The sequence below is a fragment of the Anser cygnoides genome, chromosome 6 (genome assembly GCF_040182565.1).
Source record: "Anser cygnoides isolate HZ-2024a breed goose chromosome 6, Taihu_goose_T2T_genome, whole genome shotgun sequence".
Lineage (NCBI taxonomy): Eukaryota > Metazoa > Chordata > Aves > Anseriformes > Anatidae > Anser > Anser cygnoides.
This window is the reverse complement of record NC_089878.1, coordinates 42077363-42097866: the sequence shown is the minus strand read 5'-3', so window position 1 is coordinate 42097866 and position 20504 is coordinate 42077363. Positions and strand designations below refer to the sequence as shown.

The window sequence follows — 20504 nt, the reverse complement described above, 5'->3', positions numbered from 1 at the left end:
TGATTCTAATGTTTCATTCAGAGCAAACTAAGTATTAGCTAGAAGTCCCTAGAAACACAGTCAGTTACTAGACTTAAAAAATCTGAAATAGAGGTATTTCGAGAATTTCCCCAGCTCTGACAACAGATAATGATTTACCCTTCTTTTGAGCCCCATTTGTCCCCATCTAACTAAAAGAAGCCAGAGTTGAACAGAAGTATTCATGTAAATGTATTTAAAGAGCATTTAAGCACTGCAAAGGGAACCTTTGACAGTTTCAAATACTGTCTGACAGCAGAGGAAGTACTGGCTCCCAGGACTGCCATGCTCTTTGGTGGTCTTCCGGATCCTGAAATGATAGGGCTCCCCACAAGCTTTTGTTCCACCCTACCCATTCCAAACTATCGTTTGAACAGGACTCCAAGTCCCAGCCCAGCTCACTGTCGGAAGCGTACTCCCTCGCACCATCTCAGTGCAACTCCATTCCCCAGCCAGGCTCACTTTCTCTTATTTCCCTACTTTATTTCTGTTCTCTGATAAAGCTCTTCTTCTCTGACTTCCTACTGTATTCCACTCTTGGTTTCCCACTACATTTCACTCTGTAGTTTAGGTTCAGTGGAAGAGACACCAGACTTCAACAAATCTACAGCGCAGCAGGATCTCAATCTTCATCAGGAGCATGTAATTATTACTAAAATTCTTAAGCACTAACAATTATCAACAGCATACTACACATGCCTTGTTTCCCAGATCTTTCACATACATGCATTACAGTTTCCACATTACTGATGATGTTTATAAGCCAGAATTAAAACTACATTCAGAAGTCTTTTTTGAAAGCACTTACCAAAGAGAAAATCAAAGGCTACAGTGACTCGGCTTTCAAGTCATGGCAACCTTTGGCTTTCAACAAACATTCCTGTCAGATTTTTTATTTAGTCAAATTTATGATACACTTGAAAGCAAAACAAAATCCAAGATCTCAAGTCAAGCGTCTTCTCTGGTCAAACTGGTTAAGTTTGCACTGACAAGCATTAAGCAACTGAAGCTCTAGAATCAAGTTCCACAGATGTATTTCCAAGAAACCCCCTTCATCAGCAACAATCCCATGCTGATAGAAGGTGATATTCAAGTACAAATATATTTCTTATATTTCTCCATAACAAACTACTGACAAGGCTACTTGGTGGTTTTTGTCTTCGTTGTCTTGGGGGGGTAGTGTTTGTTTCAAACAGGAAATAATCAGTAAAATAATACATAGTACTCAAACCCAATAAGCCTTGTAAGAAGCAAGCTATAACACTGCGGCAGAACGTGGATTTTATTATTATTAAACTCTGCAGTTTCCAAGTAGTTTCACTTCCTGCCTCTGCCAGTTGCAGAACTAAGGACTGGATAATGGAAGGCCTTTTGCAAACACTTGAACTTACTGTTAATGAGAAGTGATACAGCAGTAGGCCAGGAAACACTCCCATTCAGGACCTGAGTCCCAGTTACTTCCCTGTCTACGCTGTAATGCAGTGCCAGAACTCTGGATTTAAGCACTGACTGGTGCCTCTCACGAAAGCCAGAAAGCTTCAAGAAAGCTAGAGATAGTTGCTTGTAAACCAAGTGCAGTTCACGATACTCCGATAGTTTTAAAATAAAATAGCCTATAACGTATTGGATTCAGAGGAAAATGATCAAAAAAAGCTCCAAACAACAAAAGAAGCAAACTGAATTTCAGTCCTAGGGGACAACCACCTCACTGTGCTACTACCACCATCCCAATTGCTTCTTTGTTGCTTCACTCCTTTAGGTCTCAGCTTCTTCCTCTCCCACCAGTAACAGAAGGATGAGTAATTACTCTCACAGAGTCTAATACTTCAAAGTGCTGGATAAAATAGAACTGTCTCTTGATAATTATTCTTAGTATGTGGTGTGCAAGGTGAACACCGTGCAAAAACAACTCCAGCAAGCTTGCTTCCCTCCTCTTATCCTCCTTAATGCTAGAGTACAACTCTGGACTGCACTTCTGTTTTTCAGTTTTTCCTCCTTTTTCTGGTCAGCAGATCTCCCTCACAAACAAAGCAAATACCATATGGAAAGCACTAGGGAAAGACTGCAGGATTGATGTTAACTATACCACACAGCTTTTGATAATGTGGTTTTCTTGGCTACAATTTAAGTCCTCAGATAGTCATCTTCTACTTGGCTCAAAATTCAAGAGCATCCCAAAGTTCTCTGAGACAACCCATATTTTATCGTGAAACACAGCATATTCAAGCTATGACACTTGTAGCCATACCAAGTGTCCCATACCTTGACAAACAGCCTCAAGTTGTGCCAAGGGAGGTTTAGATTAGATATCAGAAAGAATTCCTTCATGGAAAGGGTAGCTAGGCATTGGAATAGGCTGCCCAGAGAGTCGCCATCCCCAGAGGTATTTAAGGCGTGTGGATGTGGCACTTAAGGACATGGCTTAGTGGTGGATTTGATAGTGTTAGGTTGGTGGTTGGACTTTCGATGATATTAAGGGTCCTTTCCAATCTAAATGATTCTATGATTCATTTTGGCAGTAGCTTCAGACACTACAATAGGTCTCCGAAATCTGCATTGATTTCTTGCTCGTTTCCAAGGGTAGTTTAAGGCCAATGTCCACTTTTAAGAAAAGTTGTAATTCTCTACATCTTGGCCTCAGGCTCCCCAGGGTAACACGTTTTCCCATCACACTCCAAGGGACCAGAAAAATATGTGACCTGCTACATCACAGGCCTACATACATTGTTCCACAGGTAGATGATTTGGTTCTACAACACTGAGGAATTTCATTATCGGACTACCTTTTCTTTCAGACTTCCACCTGGAGGTGGAATATGTGAGTATGGTGCTAACCTAATTTCTTAGCTAAGGAATACAGGGCATGGAATTTAAGGCATATGTAAACATACGTTTATACCTCTACCTAGACACTATGAGATGGTAACATTTTTCTAACCAAAAGAAACCTTAGTTACCAACTATCACCAGAGGGTGCCCTTTCAGCACTATTTCATAACAAAAACAAGGGGTATTTGCCTTAGTGAAAACAGCTAAAAATACATTCCTTTGGAACAAAACCACATTCTTTAAGGAGACAATAGTCCAAACCTATTATTTGTAAGCAGGAGCATAGTTAAATGTATCAAAAGTTGAACAACAAACAAACAACCACTCTAAAAGAACCAGAACAACATGTAGTCATATAACAGATTAAAATTAAAGTATCTTCAGGATGTATTTTTACTACTCACATTTTAGGCTGTGGAGCAGATGCTTAGTTGAATTTTCCTCACAAATTGATTTAGTAGTGACTTAGAGTACTTTCAAGTCTGATACACAACATTACATGTAGGAAAATTTACAGTTAAGTCCATTTTCATGCACTAATCTAGAAGAGGACACACATACTAATGCATGAAAAAAGGAAAAAAAGTTCCTTTTTGTACCAAAAGGACAAAATGTATCTGCAAAATGGAAGCTGTTTTCCGGAAGTGTAGAATAATTGTATTGAGTCTGATAAAGGGTTCATCTGGGACACTATTTTATCAGCATCAAACACCAGAGAAGAATCCCACAGCATGGGAACACGGTTTAGTGGTGGATTTGGTCGTGTTAGGTAATGGTTGGACTTGATGATCTTATGGGTCTTTTCCAACCTAAATGATTCTATGATAATCTACATTATGGAAAACATACTGTCCCGGTACACTTTTCTTGACTTCTGTTTAGAAGCTTATAGTTTCCTGAATCAGAAGTGGTCCCTTTCTATTTAAGAGCTAGATGGACTTTCTTTCCACGAACTTACCCAGTCATTTCTTTACCAATCTGCAGCATCCACAAAATTTACAAGTTAACACAATATTGAAATATACATGAAACAGTAACCAGAGTCTCCTTTTCCCACCACTTGCCTTTCTTCCAGGCAGAAAAATGCCAGTCAAATCAATTTAAATCATTTCTCATTCAGAGCCATTCCACAACTTTAGTCATTCCTGCTGCCCTACTCTAGCTCTTTCCTAGTGGAACTATAGATTTTTAAAGTTGTTATCACCAGAATCTTCCTGAGGTAGAACAACAGACTGATACAATAGTATAACAATACTCTCTTCGTCTTATGATCTATTTCTTTCCTTTTTTACTGTTAGGATTGTTTTTTGACTGCTGAAGAGCTGATCTTTCCACAACATTATTGCAACATGGCCATCTCCTTCCTAATCCTCTGAACTGGCTTTCTTTCTCATCAACATTATGTGAAATTTGCAGGATTCCCCCCCCCCCCCCCCCATTAACATTTATATTCACCTTGACTGAACTTAACCTGCTATTCTGTCACCTATGTATTCATTCACCATGAATAACTTAGCAATGCCAGCACACTTCACAACTTTACTATGCATTCCTTTTTCAGTTGATAAATACATTAAACCGTTTAAATCTCAGCAGAGTTCTGTAACTGTTGGCATGTTCCCTCCAGCATGCGTATGATCCTCTGTGTAACTATTTAAATATAAAAACTAAGGTATTTTGTCTTACCTCATAATGGTTAAATTTCTTCAATTTCTTCTTTGCAGAGGTCCCCGTAGAAATCCAGGGAGACTTCACCACCTAAGATGTCACTTGTCTACATGATTTCCTTCAAAGAATTCCAACAATTTTGGGGGCCCATGACTTTCCTTTAAGAAGTCAATAATGATTGTTTCCCATTATGCTATATTTGCCAATATCCCCACTAACTATTCTTTCTTACAGTGGAATCAGTTTCCCTGCTATGGACAGAAAAACTACTTCTTTCTCTAGTTCCTTAGAGCACAACTAGAACCTGACAAAATTTTCTTTAAAGAACTCCAGGAAGTCTCTGGGTCACAGACGCTGCCTGGCTCTTATGGGATACTGTAATCTTCCTGAAGTCTGCTGGAAGGGCATCGTGACAGGACACAAACTATCGAGATTTCGGGAGGGTGTCAAGGATATACATGTACTTGATACATATACCAGATTGATTTACCAAGGATAATGTGCAGCTGCAATTGCTATTTACAAACAGGGTCAGGATATGATAATCAAAGGCAGCCTTAGCTGTAGTGATCATCAGCTAGTGGGTTTCAAGAAAGGTAGGAGTGAGGAACACAAATGGCAGAGTGCAGACAAAGCCTGAACTTTAGGAGAGCTGCCTTCGGCTTACTCAAGGAAATGGTAGGTCTGATCCCACGGGAGATGGCTCTGAAGGTTGAAAGAACTCAGGAAATTGGCGGGTCTTTATGAATAATAGACTCTTTCCAAGCACAAAACCAGTCCGTCCTGATACTACGATGAACAAATATATGTAACAGGAGATTGACTTGGCTCATGACTCAGCTTCAATACAAAAAGATGGTATACAGGAGCTAGTAGCAGGAGCAAAGGAGGAATTCAGAAACGTTGCTGGGCATGCTGGGATGACGCTACAAAAACAAAAGGTTGCCCAGATGTGGAACTGGCCAGAGAAGTCGAGGACATGAAAAAGAGCTGTTATAATTAGAAGTAGTTCACTGGAGAAACACCGGAATAGTTGGGTTGGAGGCTGGTGTACTTAGTCTGTCAAGCACTGAAACCAGTTACCTAGACAGGCTGTGTACTCTACACCATTGAAAAGTTTTCAAGACCAGTCTGGATAAAGTCCTGAGCCTTACCTCATAGCTGATCCTGCTTTGTGAACACGAGGTTGGCTTAGTGACCTCCTGAGATCCCTTTCAACTTGAGTTATCCCAGGAACCCTAAGAAACCCACTTTTCTCTGCTTAGGTTCATGCAAATAGCAAAAAGGAACTGCTTCCAAATGATCTCAAGACTGGAGCACAAACCTGAAGCCTTAGTTGAAACTAGTTCTCTTACCTAGTCTATTCTCAAGTGTCAGGCATGCTGATTAATTCGTTTATTGATTAAAACTCTTAATTTATGCTTAATTTAAAACTAACTAAAAGTTCCACTGTGCATTTATGGAAGTCTCTTCCTGCAGTCATCCTCTGCATTCACTAATGCCTTTAAAAACAGAAGTTGCTTCCTATCTCTGTTCAAGCATGGTAGTACAAACAATTTAGCTCAGTAAACATTTACTTCAAAGGCAACAGCAGTCTCTTTAATTCACACCATAAAGTCCAACAACCATTTTTTGGAATCTCCTTTATAAACCAGTATTTTCTTTCTTTTAATTGACCCTCCTAAATTAGAGTGCAATCAACTATCATCTCTGTAAGAACGTGAATATTTTTTAGTTACACGGCTCTAAGTTTACCAATTCAAGCAATGTTCATTCTAGCTTTATAGGAGAAGAAACTCAAATTACTGTGGCATTTTTTCATTTACTGCTCCCCTTCCCAAACAAAGTCCTCCTGCTGAAAACCTTTTTTCCTTGTCCTGTTTTTTTTCTGCTCCTTTATCCACCTCCTCAATGGACTGTTTCATTAAGGAAGCTTTTGACTCCAAACAAACCAGTAGCTTTAGTTCTGCCAATAATTTTTGGCTCTTTAGTAACTTAAGATATAGTTTCTCTCTTCCCTCCTTTTATAGTTACAGTTGAAGATTGAACTGGAGCCAGAAGCACTGGTACTCTTCCAAGCTCTTCAAACAAAAAACTCCCCCACCTCCTATGCAAATAATTAAAACACAATGTCACTCACACAAGGTTGTGCAAACAGGACTGTACAGCTTTCTGTGTTCCAGGGAAGAAGCTCAGCTTGCTCTCCACAATTTTGCCTGCCCATGGGTTATGAGATTCTAGGGGCTGAGCTACTTGAAGATTGATGGGCAAAATGGCAGCTATTACCACACATGCGCTGCAGCAAAGATGTCTCTGTCAGTTGGGCACATTTGTCAGCACGCCCGTCCACTAGAATAGAAACAATAAAATAGCTAACATACTGATCTCTTAACATATGGAGACTGACTTCAGACTGATCAGTTCAAGCCTGAACTACCCAGAGGGGTAGTGAACAAGAGAAGGGGAATGAAAAGTGGGATGCCAGCAATCAGAATAACAGATTCAAAAAAAGACACTAAACCCAAGTTCTGTGTTAGCTCAGGGGGCCCCCAGACTAGCAATTTCCAAACCTGTTCTGAACAGATACCTCTAAGCTTGCTAAATACTAAGGTCCCCAAGAGCTTTTCTCAGCGAGATCAGTCCAAACCTGAGAATTGATAATTACATTATTCATGGAACAGATAGACTAAATGATGGAAAAAAAATCTTCTTAGTTTAAAGGGACAGAACAAAACTAACACATTACCCACAGTACTTCCGCAGCTAATACATTCCGGCAAAACCATTCTATCCTCTAAATCATCTGGAGTAGAAAACTACCTGGAGGTATACAACGTTCAAAGGGGGGCACATTTACAGTAGAACACCTTTTCCTACCATTGCATATTACATAAACTAAGCAGAAAACTGAAACAGCCTATAAGGTAAAATAATCCTTCAAAACTAGCAAATGTTCACTTGAGTAAGGATAACATGCCTGCCAGCAATGAGGCAAAAAGTATTTTTACATAGTTTTGAATTATGAATTAAACTGTTTGTTTGGATATACACGCTGCTTGAATGCATTCTGCTGTTTTCTTTCTCCCCCTCATAGTACTGCTGTGATAATGACACGGTATATTACCAAAATTTACTAAGATGTTCCGAATGTTTGCAATACCTTTTGCTTAACAGGATACAGATAATTTGCTTTCTTTCAAGCACCATCTATCTATGAGCATGAAACTTTCTAAAAAGACAGGGAATGAAATATAGAACATACTTCCATCATTAACTGAATCACTTTTGATGGAAATGCTATTTTTTTCAACAGTTTTATGCCGTGGATAATCAGACTGTGAGTGGATGAAGCAGTTATGGAAGGAAAAGGTTTGTCCACATCCTACTCTAAATGATAACACACTGAAGAAATGACAAAGCATGGTAACTCTTGCTGTTCAGATAGTAAAGAATATAAGCAAAGAGAAGAAATTAAATCATAAACAACAAATCAAAATATATCCCTCAGAATTTGCAGATTAACACCCACTTGGAAATATGCAGAAAGAGCAAGGAAAGGAGAAGCAGTAAAAGCAAGTTGTTAATTATTTTACATTGAAGTTTTTACTCTTCTAGACATCACAAACTAGAATCTAATTCTGTGAAAGAGTTTGAATATTAACACCAGTTACACAAAAACATGAAACATTTTACAGTGCATTTCTTACTGAAAAACATTCCTCCACGTATTATTTTAAAATATTTTAACCAGGAATATTGTTATTCACTGTTCATATAAGCTTGATTAAATACTTATTTTTAAATCAACTACCACAGGTGCAGGACTGGATAAATACAGCCTAGACTGTAGTCACATTTGCTAGAAAAGTGGAAATGTATTAATTATGAAGCCCTCAAAATTAGATGTTTTCATGAACATTAGTACAAATAACTATCGGTTAATTACAGCTTCTATTTTTGAATTAATAACTCCAAAACACAAAGTCCGGAAAATCTGACTGATTTTAATTTACGGACCAAAATTTTTAAATAAATTTTTCAGACTCAATAAAAACTTAGGAAAAACTCTTCGTTAAAAAACAGTTGGCATTTAGTGATATACTCTTTCATTATTACCCTTGAATATGCAGTATATTGCTTCAGTCTAACAGACACTAAATAGAACTTCTATTCAAGGAAATAAGTTATGCAAGTGTATCACGTTATAGTCCCTTCCAACCCAAACCATTCTATGTTTCTGTGATATACATATGACCATCAGCATGCTTGGTTTATAAGAAGTAGAACTACAGAACAGAAACAAAGGTAGAACAAATGATGGTATTTCAAGGGACATTTTTTTCCTTTGAAAATATGCAATGCAATAGAGCAAAGACATTAAAAGGAATTAACAGTATTGTTCACATTGAAATATACATCCGTAAACTGGAAGGATCGACGTTAGAATTTTATTCTACCACAGGTTAGAATAACTTACATCTATTATTCTACCACATCTTTTTATTCTACCACAGGTTAGAATAACTACATCTTAACTTTGCAACATTTCTTTAACTTTCCATGTAATCATTGATGCTTTTATCCACCATATCCTGAAAAAAACTCAACCTGCTATTCATATGCTTCTGAACATAGTCCTCTGCAATCTGTACAGCCAGTATTCTCTTGCTTTCTATTACTCCCAGATGCTAGCTAGGTCATTTATATTAAAGCATCTTCCATCAGCTTTAATTTGTTGAAACTCAAAGGAATATCACAGAATGTTTCTACCTGCACCCCATCACCTGGTTAGGTATTTGTACAAAACAACAACACAAATGCCAATGTATTCAAAACACTTCATAAACCTAAGAAATCTCCCCCCCACCTTTTTTTGTCTATACATCACAGTGAGATGTTTTTAAAGGTGTTGTGAATACAAATTTCCATTTAAAATTTAGACTCTTATACATTTCCTGCAAGAGAAACAGAAGCCTCTACTTTGCTTATAAAAGTGCCTCACTAATCCAAATGGAGTTACGAGGTTGGTCAGATAGTATCTTGACGCTAGCTACAATGCAGTTAGGTTTTCCCAACAGTAACAAAACTAGGAGTTAGATCCTGACCTTCCTTCAAGCCTTTGGCAAAAATCCCATTTCCTTCTACATTAAAAGGCAGGATAAAGTCCTTTGAAGCTGTTTATTATGCAAATCAATTGCAACAAGAGACAAAACATCAAAATACTTTCTGTGACTCAAAATTTTACCTAAACTATCAAATACTGACAGACAACTTAAAACTGAGAACACTTAACAAATTGTATTTACTATCCTCTGGTAATACTTTGAGCAAGATTTTTTCTTTAATTTTATGTAAAATGGGTTATTAATCAAGACCTTTCTCAGTGCTGACAAAAAACTTTTGCCAGTCTTTGTTCTTAAACTTCATAAATTTTACAACAAAGAACTTTAAAACTGTTGAGTGTTTGCACAAGTAGTAGGAATATGGACAATTTCACCTGACGCTCAAGCTTTGACCTGAGTGAACTCAACTGATGCTGTTGTGCTGGAATGATCTATATGTGCAGAATGCTGATAAAAAGGGAAACCAGATGGAGTACCTTATTTAGTAAGGCTCACACATAAGTACATGGTCATTACTAACGATGCAACCTCTACAAATTAGTAAGTTTCTTGCCACAACTTCAGCAGTTATTTAACTATGAATACATTAATATGTGTAGATATAAGCAAAATAAATTAGCTTTAAACCATAAACAACTTCCTGAAACAATACTGCCTTAATATTGCATACTTAATAGGTATGCCAAATACTTACAATCATTAGTAATAACAGGTCACTCTTACACTGCTGTTAACATATATATGAACACGGGGTTTTGCAGCTGTCTTAACTGAGTTACTAATCATAAATTATCAGTTTTAAACATATTCAGACATTTCAATGAAGGTATCTACTACACAAATTAGAATGATCATTTGCCATATGAAATAATACATTCCATTTAATCATCAACTATCTTTTCTCTCTTTTTTTTTTTTTCTTACCTGAGAACATGCAAAAAGCCTTCACTGCTCTTGTTCTCATTGCAAAGGATTAACATGACTTTACTGTGTTACTTTATATAAAGCGTCAGAAAGTGTTACTTTTATATTGTGTCAAATCTGAATCAAAATACTACAAAGATTTGAGTTGCTCATTGGTTTCATGTTACCTGGGGACTTTTTGTTTGATCTTGACTGCATCAAATAAGACTGGCGTGGCAGCAGAGGTGAAGATGGAAGAGACATTGAAACTCCTTTAGCCAAGTTCATTCTGTAAGTATCCTCAGAGACAGGCTGATTGCCAATGGGGAAATCTGCATTGTGGCCGGATGTTGCAACAATCTGCAAGGCATTCTCTGGGCAGGAGTCACCTGCTAAAAATAAAATGTTGTCATCTGTTATGTGATATACCAACACAAGAGTCAGGCAGTTTCATTGAAACAGAAGTATTTAACACAGAAAAATATACATTTGCCAGCACCAAGTCAGCATGATCAGACTTCTCACTGTGTACCCTCCACTGTAGAATCCAGATAGAAAATCCACTAGAAAAATTTAATCCACTAGAAAAATTTAAAATACAAAACCAAGCAAAATTTTATTTTACTGTAGTAAAGATAGCAAGAGGGAAGAAAAAAAAACTCACTTTCAACAAAACAATTTTTCAGATTTCATTCTCAGAGGCAAAACTACAGTTCTTACGAAGACAAAATTTTCTCTACAGATTAAAGGTATATTAGGATTACCATGACATCCTCAAATTCAATGACTATCTGAAAATATTTTTTTTTTTTTACTGAAAAGTAGTTAGAAGATAAATTTCATTGGGTGACCGCCCTACACTTAATTTAAAAGGGTCTCACAAAAAAGTACACTCATAGACAGTTTAGCCTTTTTATTTTTGTTGCAAAACAGAAGTCCAGTTATGTGCAATTTGATAGCTTCTTTTATTTTTTATTTATTTATTTTTTAAGTCTCAGAAGCAAAGTATTAGTTCACAACATACTAAGTAGCAGATCAAAATAGGGAAATGCACTGAAAATAGACATATCCTGCTAGTGCAGAAAATGCAAGTTCAGCTAAATCAAAAATGTTTTTGAAACAACAGAAAAAATATATTGCATCATTATTGAGAGCAAAGACAGCAGAAATAGATATTGAAAGTGCTCAGTTTTTCCTAGTCAGATGACAAAAACAGCTGAAAATAAAAGTTAACTAACCACAGCTTTTTTTATACTCAAATTAGGGTATTGCTCAATAATTTACACAAATTGCTGTCAAAATTGAATCAGTGTGACCAAAGGTAAAAAAGCAAAACCGAATTGATGCAAAGAGGAGAGACAGTACACAGAGTATTTTTTTTAGATTAATCTGTGCAGCAACAAGCAGCGCAGTTGAAGTATGGGATCCAAAGTACAAGAACAGACAAACAAAGGAAAAGCAATTTATTTTCAAATATGAACTTTCCATATGTTTATTTTCTTACAATAAGGAAAAATTTCAGATAGATGTGCCTCTATAAGATCTGCCTTGTGAGAAACAAAGTTGTGTTTTTGCAATAGAAGGTGTTTTTGCAGTGGAAAATTCCACTAACCTTGCATATTCAGAAGTGACTGTGCAGGCATGACAGTAGCATAGCAGCGGGGAGTATGTTAAGCAGATAAGGGGAAGGTCCCGCTGTCCCAAAATAAGGAGATAGCTAACAAAAACAGGATGAGCAGTATGAAATCAGTAAAAACAAATCACAGCCCCTCTAATCAAGAGAGAAGAAGGAAAAAGAAAAAAAAAAGGAAAAGGAGAAATTAACGGTTAGTCAAATAAAATTGTACATATAGGGTATAGAATTGCGTCGAGTAGGCTGTGAACCTGTAGTACTCAGCCAACGAGGAAACAGTGGAGAAATCAGGTGTCGGGTAATAGGGAATATGAGGTTACGATAAACTTTTACTGTGCGCTCCTGCTTGCGGGATACCCGCCGTTGCAATCGCAAATAAAATGGCTTCACAGAAGATCCTGTCTGAAGAAAATTGAGATTTTTCTCACAGCCTTTCTTGTTGATTCCGTTGTCATTCAGCTGTTGTTGCCTTCAGTTTGTAAGAGCTCTTCTCCTACCACAGTCCACTATAGGCATCCTTAAGTGCATACAATAGATTTCCCCACTGTGACAGAAGGCAAAACCCAAACCTGGCCCTTTGAGAAAAGTAAAAATATTTTTGCCAATTTAACTACCACTTTCTTTTTCAGAAGTACACATGGAGGATGAGAAAACCAAACAGGCCTGAAGTTTACAGACTAATTCTGTATTTCTAAAGCTGCAAATATTTAAGCTGTGTTTTTTTTTCTAGACATACTATTTTCCTCACAAGAACCATACATGATGGCTATGTACACGTATTTGTAAGATAAATGACCTTGAAGAATGCTATGCTAGATTCAAACTTTTTTTTTTTTAATTTATATATGTGAAACTTACTCTCTTACTCCACTGAAGCCAACTTAAGAATCACCTTCCAAAGGTTCTCTTTGTTCAAACAAAATTCATAGCAACAGGTAATCAGGTAATGATTTCAAGGAAACAGCAAGTAAGTTTAACCAAGTCAGGACAGAAATTAAAAACTAAATAACTAACTTTATATTCTTTTTTAAATTTCTTTGCAACAATTACAGGAGTGTAACTATTGGTTTAAAGTCCTGGGAACTAGAAAAACAGCTTCAACATTTGAGCAAACTAGCTGTAAAACACCAATCTTAAAAGAAAAACAAGTACTAGCCAAGTATATAACTAAAATAAAAAGCTAAAAAAATTTAGAGGCTGTAATTACACATCTCAGCATTTTAAAATCTCCTATCTACATCACTGGGTTCCCATTATACTTTCAGTGAAATCAAGAAGCTAAGGATTTTTTTTTCTGTGTTCTTTCAGAATTAAACTTTGACAATAGCTGTTTTTAAACACAGACTTCATGTTAAGTACGTTATTGATTATGCAATACAGTACACGCAAGTTTGCCTCCTAAATTGTTGAAGAACACAAAGAAACCTTATGATGCTCATTTCAGTTTTTCCTTTGGATGCAAACAAAAAGCAAGGAAGTAGCAGTCATACAGGTGACTACAATGAGAAAATACTGTTGTTTTTTTTTTTTTTTTTTTTAACTGGATATGTTGCCATAGGTGTAATTTGGAATTTGTGTAAGTATTCCAGCTGTATTTTGTGTAAGTATTCCTCTAGAGAGTGTGCAAGAGACAAGAGAACAAAGAGCAGAAATTACTTCCTCCCCCTTCAGGGTTAATAAGTCCACCTACAACTCCCTTTTACTGTGAAGGAAGCAAGCAGTGTTTAACTCATTGTCTTCTTAATAAAATGCATGAATTTTAATTTATCCTTCTCTATTGTATATGAAATGTTACACACCATGGAAAAGCCCTACAAAATTTAGTAACACAGGGCTGAATACAGTTCTGTAGCATATCTCTAAACAATAAATTTATATTATTTGATCATGACAATAATTTGAAACGTTTTACTGTCTATATATACTATTGTCTTAGCAATTCAAAAAGGACTCTCACAGTAATAATAAATGGAAACCTTTATCGTTTAAATGCTAAAACCTTACATGGATTCAAAGGGCTGTACACAAGGAAGTAACCTGCTGATGCAGCTAAAAGCGACCTGCAGTTAAGGAAGCCCTCAAGACCCCCAACAGGCAGAGGCTGGCATGAGGGTGCGCAGCACAGCAGCTTGCTTTGTTCTCTCTCTTCCCCAAGCATCTTCTTACGGCTGGCCTTCCCACTGGCTCTCTCCCTCACAACCATACACATGCTCTGCCCCCCCCAGAGGAAGCAAGGGATAAAGAAAGCAGGGGAGCGGGTGGGAGGGAGTGGGGAGCCACAAAGAAGTAAATGTGCCAGGGGAAATGGTGCAGATTATTTGGAAATACATCCTGCCTCTTGCTGGTACTAGCAGGAGGCTCACCCCTGTCACCGCAGAGTGGGGTCACAGCAGCAGAACTGTGGCTTCGCACCAAGGTAAGCCCGTGAGATGCTGAGTTCCCATGGAGACAGCCCAGTGCAGTACCTGCCTCAGAGGAAGCAACTTTATATAGGCTTGTGGGTCTGTATCACGGTGAGAGCTGCAGGAGAAAAATCAGAGGCAAAGATCTTTGGATGCAGCAGATCACTTCCTCAATGTCTTGGTCCTATGGGATCTCCTAAACCAACCTACAGATTTTGTTATTCTAGCAGTACAGAATGAAGGCATGTTCTATATGCACATAGGTAATGTCATTTATGGCTGGCTATAGCTCTATTACTTTTCTGCTTATGTGGGCTGGCAAACTTCATTTTATATACTTATAACATCCTTTCTTAAGTCTCAGAATCTATTCTTTATACTTAATTTATCCTAATCACGTATTTTCTATTTTGTATAAATTGGGATGATGACCAAACCTACACATTTTATCCAACTTACATGAAAATTCCCATAAGATACTTGGCTCTACATAAATGACAAAACCGACCCAAAATTACCAAGCCTGACAAATCCACAAGGTAATAATACTTTATGCTTTCCACAGAACAACTTGATATTAACGAAACAGTACTAGAAAAACACACGAGAAATAGCTGTCAAATTACACTTCTTTTGTAATAATGGCAGAATGTAATCAGATGTTACTGACTTAAGCTATTTGTTACTAACTGAAAGGTTAATAATTTTAAACATTTTAGCCACCAGAACAATGCTGTTTATTGCTTTAAATTTACATTACATTTCTTGGTCTCTACGCCAGTGTCAAAGAGACAAGCATCAGTTCTGGAATAGGCGGAAGATGACACCTCACAAGTTTTCTACTGATGTCAAATTAAAACATAAAGAAAGATCCTGTGAAGTCCCAGTTACTATTTTTGAAACCCTCTGAGCTGCATATGTTCCACTGCCTGGACAACAAAGTTTCATAAACAACAGACAACCAGAGGTCTTATTCAGTGGTCAAAGTAACCATAGAAAAAACTTAATAGCTTTAAAAACCACACAGCAAAAGCTTTGAGAATGAAAACCAAATCCCAGTTTAGTTGTACCTAGGGATGCAACTGAAAGGCTTAATCAGACTAACAACATTTTTTATTATTATTTTTTTAAAGATACAAAAAGATACAAGGATGGCTGACTAAAGTACCACTGATTTGGTAGAGCCTAATATCCTTAAAATAAAACTTGAACTTTACGATTGAACTAAACCTTATATTGAATGGAGAGTATAACTAAAATGAAAACCTTTACAATATATATGCCACTATTAAACATAATAAAACACATTTTTCATTCAATAAAAGTTGCTTAGAAACCAGAAGAATGGAAACTACTTTACCAGAATGCATGAAAACTAGAGTATCGTGCTGATGCTAGAATTCAAGTTATTTTATCATAAAGGAGCAGGATCTCAATCTTCAAAACAGTGAAAGCTAAAACAACCAAAACACAGGTTCCCTCACTAGGTCTAAATATTGACAGCAACTGCAGGACAGACAATATTCTACAGTTATCTCTCAGTATTTAACTCTGAGATAGACAATTTGTCCTCTACTCCCTTAATCTACATGCTTAAGTGAAATAAAAGAGTCCTGGCCCATTTAAAAATATTTCTGATAAAAAACTGTGCTATACCAGAAGTAAACTTAAGTTCTGCTTAAAGATGCTTTAAAAAAAGCACCCTATTGCTTATAAAGCTTCCTAGCATGCACCACAGGGTAAAGAGCACCAAAAGCACTTTTCAAATAAACAAGAACTTGACTAGAACTGCCCAGATCTGACTAGGTAGGACTCTGGTATAAAGTGGACAGCAAAGAAGCTATAAGCAAATGTTACAATGGAACAGTTGCAAACTTCACACTTTCCTAACACTTTTGGGGCAGGAGACTAGAAAGTGGAAGGGGAATGGCATTGAACTAAAAGACGGAGATGTTCTGGAGAACAAGTCTTACGAGCAGCGGCTGAGGGAGCTGGGCTTGTTCAGCCTGGAGAAGAAGAGGCTCAGGGGTGACCTTATCGCTCTCTACAGGTACCTTAAAGGAGGCTGTAGCGAGGTGGGGGTTGGTCTGTTCTCCCACGTGCCCGCTGACAGGACGAGAGGGAATGGGCTAAAGTTGCGCCAGGGGAGGTCTAGGTTGGATGTTAGGAAGAACTTCTCTACTGAAAGGGTTGTTAGGCATTGGGATGGGCTGCTCAGGGAAATGGTTGAGTGACCATCCCTGGAGGTCTTTAAGAGACCTTTAGATGTAGAGCTCAGTGATACGGTTTAGGGGAGGACTTGTTAGTGTTAGGTCAGAGGTTGGACTAGGTGGTCTTGGAGGTCTCTTCCAACCTAGGTGATCCTGTGATTCTTCTGTGATTATGCTTGTACTTGAAATTATTTGCTCACTTTCAAGCATTTGTCTGAACTCTGGATTACTGTTTCAGCATACAAAATACTCATGTTCTCTTTTAGTGTTAAGAGAATAAAAAAAAGAAACAGTTTTAAAACAGGGAAATAAATAGAGGTTAATAGGACCACTGATGTTATTTCTATACATGTGTTTCAAGAGCAGGATCATGGTGTGTTCCCCCCTGCCCCCCTTCATATCTATGTGGGATTTACCACTGGAATTAGCTTCTGGGAAAAGACATTCCCCACATAAAATACTCACTGCTCAGCAAAAAATGAGTTTAAATTCTTAAATAACTGTCAGCAGACACAGAAAATGGGCAAAGCAAAGCAACATAGAATAATCAAAAACAGCTCCGTATTTTAAGCATGAAACAATGCCTCTTCTGTTGCAAGATATTTTTAGAGCAACAGCCAAAAGTCACACTGAAGCTTGAAAGTATTCCAGTAAAAGTTCAATGCTCCAGCTAGTGGATACGTACTTTACCTTTGCACTTAAAATTCAAAGCCTAACATCATAAAGAGTTTGGACAGAAAATGCCAATTCAATTTGCATATTTAGTTTTAAAACTATTAAAACTAAATAAAACTTCAAAACTTTAAACTATTTTATTTAATTATTTCAAGCCTTTGAATTTGCTAAAAGGGTATCTGAAGGTGTCACTGCTCTCAGCTTAGTTACAAGTATATTTAGTCAGATACCAATGTTTAATGAGACATAATGCATAAAAAGTGGGGATCAAAAATCCATTCCAACTAAGCAAGTTCTACACAGGCAAATAACCCTGAAAACACTGAATTTTAATTAATGATTAAATAAATATGGATCTTAATAAAAGATTATGCCTTCTTGCATAGGAACTTCACTTTTAAAGTAGCAATTTAGTTGCCATTAAAAAAAAAAATCAGGAAATTTAAACACATTTAGGTTTATCATTCAAAGTGCTGCACTAGCACTGTTGGTCAGGCTTGTAACAGTGGCCTATGCTAACAGGAATGGCAGAAAGAAACAAGAATGGCAGAATATTATACAAGTGATCACAACTCAGTGTAAGTTACATGCCTTTGAAAGCCATTTTATATCTCTGTAAGAACACAGACTGTAATCCATCTCCTAACTAAATCTGAACATATACAAAAAGAGAAATAAATTTGAAATTCTGAGTTTTCATCCAAGTCATTTAGTATAAAACACCAATACAAAGACTAAACATATGAAAAAAGATTAAGAGTATGTCAGTCTAGAACTAGAACATAATGCAGAAATAAAAGCATCTATACTACCATACTTAAGTCAAAGATATTTATATACAGATATCAGAATACAAGAAGGAAAAAACAAAGGAAACTTAGCCTCAAAAGATTAAAGTAAAAAATTAAGTCTGATCTACAGGAGAATTGAAAAAGATCCAAGGAAAGAATATTGATAATGGAACTTTGTTACCCCAATTAAAAAATTGGAACATGAAGACGACCACTGAATATGATGCATAACATTAAATAAGTACTTCCATACCCTTTACTTCATCATCCAGAAATCACAAACGCTGATCTCATTCTTATTTCTCCAGATTCTCTACCTCTACAGCACTGCAGTATTATGTTCTAAATATTACCTTTTTGTTGATATAATAATTTGCCCCTTGTTATTTGAGCACTACATGGAAGTCAAACAATCCTTTAAACTAGAAAACACAAAAATCCCAACTACTTGCCACATTAATTTCTACTGAAATCAATGAAGTTTTCATGCATGCTGTGTACTACATTTGATGTTAAAAGTCTGATGGGATTTAGTGCAGAAAAAACACTGCAAACTAAGCACAATACTTCCATTATTCATGTTCCTTCAGGCTTGATATTGGGTCAACAGAATGACAATGCTCATGTTACTAAAAAGTCAACGGAAATAATTGAGCATGTTCTGTAGATAAATAATATAGGGGATTTTCATCTCTTTTTAAGTTAAAATCCATTATAATTATTATATATCTACTGATCTTTTGATTATTTGGTAGAAAAAAAAACAGATTCCCATGCAGGCAGTTTGCCAACTTAGGACAGTTAAAGAAAACAAACATAAATGTTTACTGCACAGTAACTGGCAGCATATAAAACCAACAGGAAATAATACAAATCTCCCTCTGAAGCATTTTTAAGCATTTAAGAAAGTGTTGCTGAGTATAACTTCTACTAAAACAATCATAATTTAAAAGTAGTTTTGGTTTACATTCTGAGACTTATTAACATGTTCTTTATAAAATCATCATATCATGGAGACAGACAAGGGGACTTAAAAGAAACCCTGTAGAATTTGAGTTAGAAAACAGTCTTCTGACTCTGATTTCTTGGATTATGACACAAAGGTATGAAGTTTGTGTGCTATACTAAAATAACAAAGGTCAACTCCTTGCAAGAGAGGCCAGAGGCTGAACATCTCCCAGTTGCTACAGAAGTCAATTTCAAAACCTCAAGGAAAGAAACTGGAAAACATACAATCCACAGTCAACTATGAAAAGAGGACAACAAGTAGCAGAGAAATATCCAGGGGATTTAGAAAGAAACATAGGGTAGAAGTGAAGACAGAGATTAGATCATCTTACATCTAGAAAATAAAGTCCATTAACAAACAAAAAAAAAAGACAAAAAGCAAAGAATAATGAAAGAAAATTCATGCCCTAAGGAGATGTCATAATAACTGGCAAGAGTTACACTAACAGACTCCCAGTTAAAAAGCCTAAGTCTGTCACTTGTCACTAGAAAAGACAACTCCTAAGTGATCTTCAAAGACTCAGAACCTCTTTCAGAGTTTAAAGAGAGTATATTTATTTTATGACAATAACCTTACAGAAAGGAGAAAATACCGTTTTTATGTTGTTTCTAAGACTGAATGAAAACCTTAAGAAACAAAGGTAAATTGAGAGAGTAACTCTTGTATATTTGCAGCCCAGTGTACATTAGAAAACCATGGATTACTTCCCAGGACACAAAAATAAACGTTTCTGTTTGTAGAATGGTTTGGATTGGAAGGGACCTTGTCCATGTAATTCCACCCCATTCCATGGGCTGGGACACCTCCCACTAGACCAGGCTGCCCAAAGCCCCATCCAACCTGGTCTTGAACACTTCCAGGGATGGGGCATCCACAGCTTCTCTGGGCAACCTGTCCCAGTGCCTCACCGCCCTCAGTAAAGAATTTTTTCCTCATCTCTAATCTAAATCTACCCTCTTTTAATGTAAAGCCATTACTCCTTGTCCTGTCACTACACCCCCTGACAAAGAGTCCCTCCCCAGCTTTCCTGTAGGCACCTTTTAGGTACTGGAGGGCCACTACAAGGTCTCCCCACAGCCTTCTTTTCTTCAGGCTGAAGAACCCCAACTCTCTCAGCCTGTCTTTGTAGGAGAGGTGCTCCAGCCCCTTGATCATCTTTGTGGTCCACCTCTGGACTCACTTTAATACACTCACCCTTTTTCTGATTGATTCGCAACAATCATAAAATAGTTTTCTGTTAGTT

The 20504-nt window shown here is 37.0% G+C and overlaps 1 protein-coding gene across 7 annotated transcripts in view; it reads right to left on the bottom strand.

The window, feature by feature from the left end:
• The window catches only part of TANC1 (tetratricopeptide repeat, ankyrin repeat and coiled-coil containing 1), a 95639-nt gene that overhangs the window by 46198 nt on the left and 28937 nt on the right, over positions 1 to 20504 (bottom strand). For 3 of the 7 annotated variants that reach the window (XM_066999073.1, XM_066999071.1, XM_013193608.3), the window contains one exon: positions 10730 to 10933. In XM_066999073.1, coding sequence (XP_066855174.1) covers positions 10730 to 10829 — 100 coding nt within the window. In that variant the 5' untranslated portion in view covers positions 10830 to 10933. Of the gene's footprint in view, positions 1 to 10729; positions 10934 to 14537; positions 14556 to 20504 lie in introns of those variants that run through there. The other 4 variants (XM_066999072.1, XM_066999074.1, XM_013193610.3 and 1 more) reach the window with 2 other exon arrangements.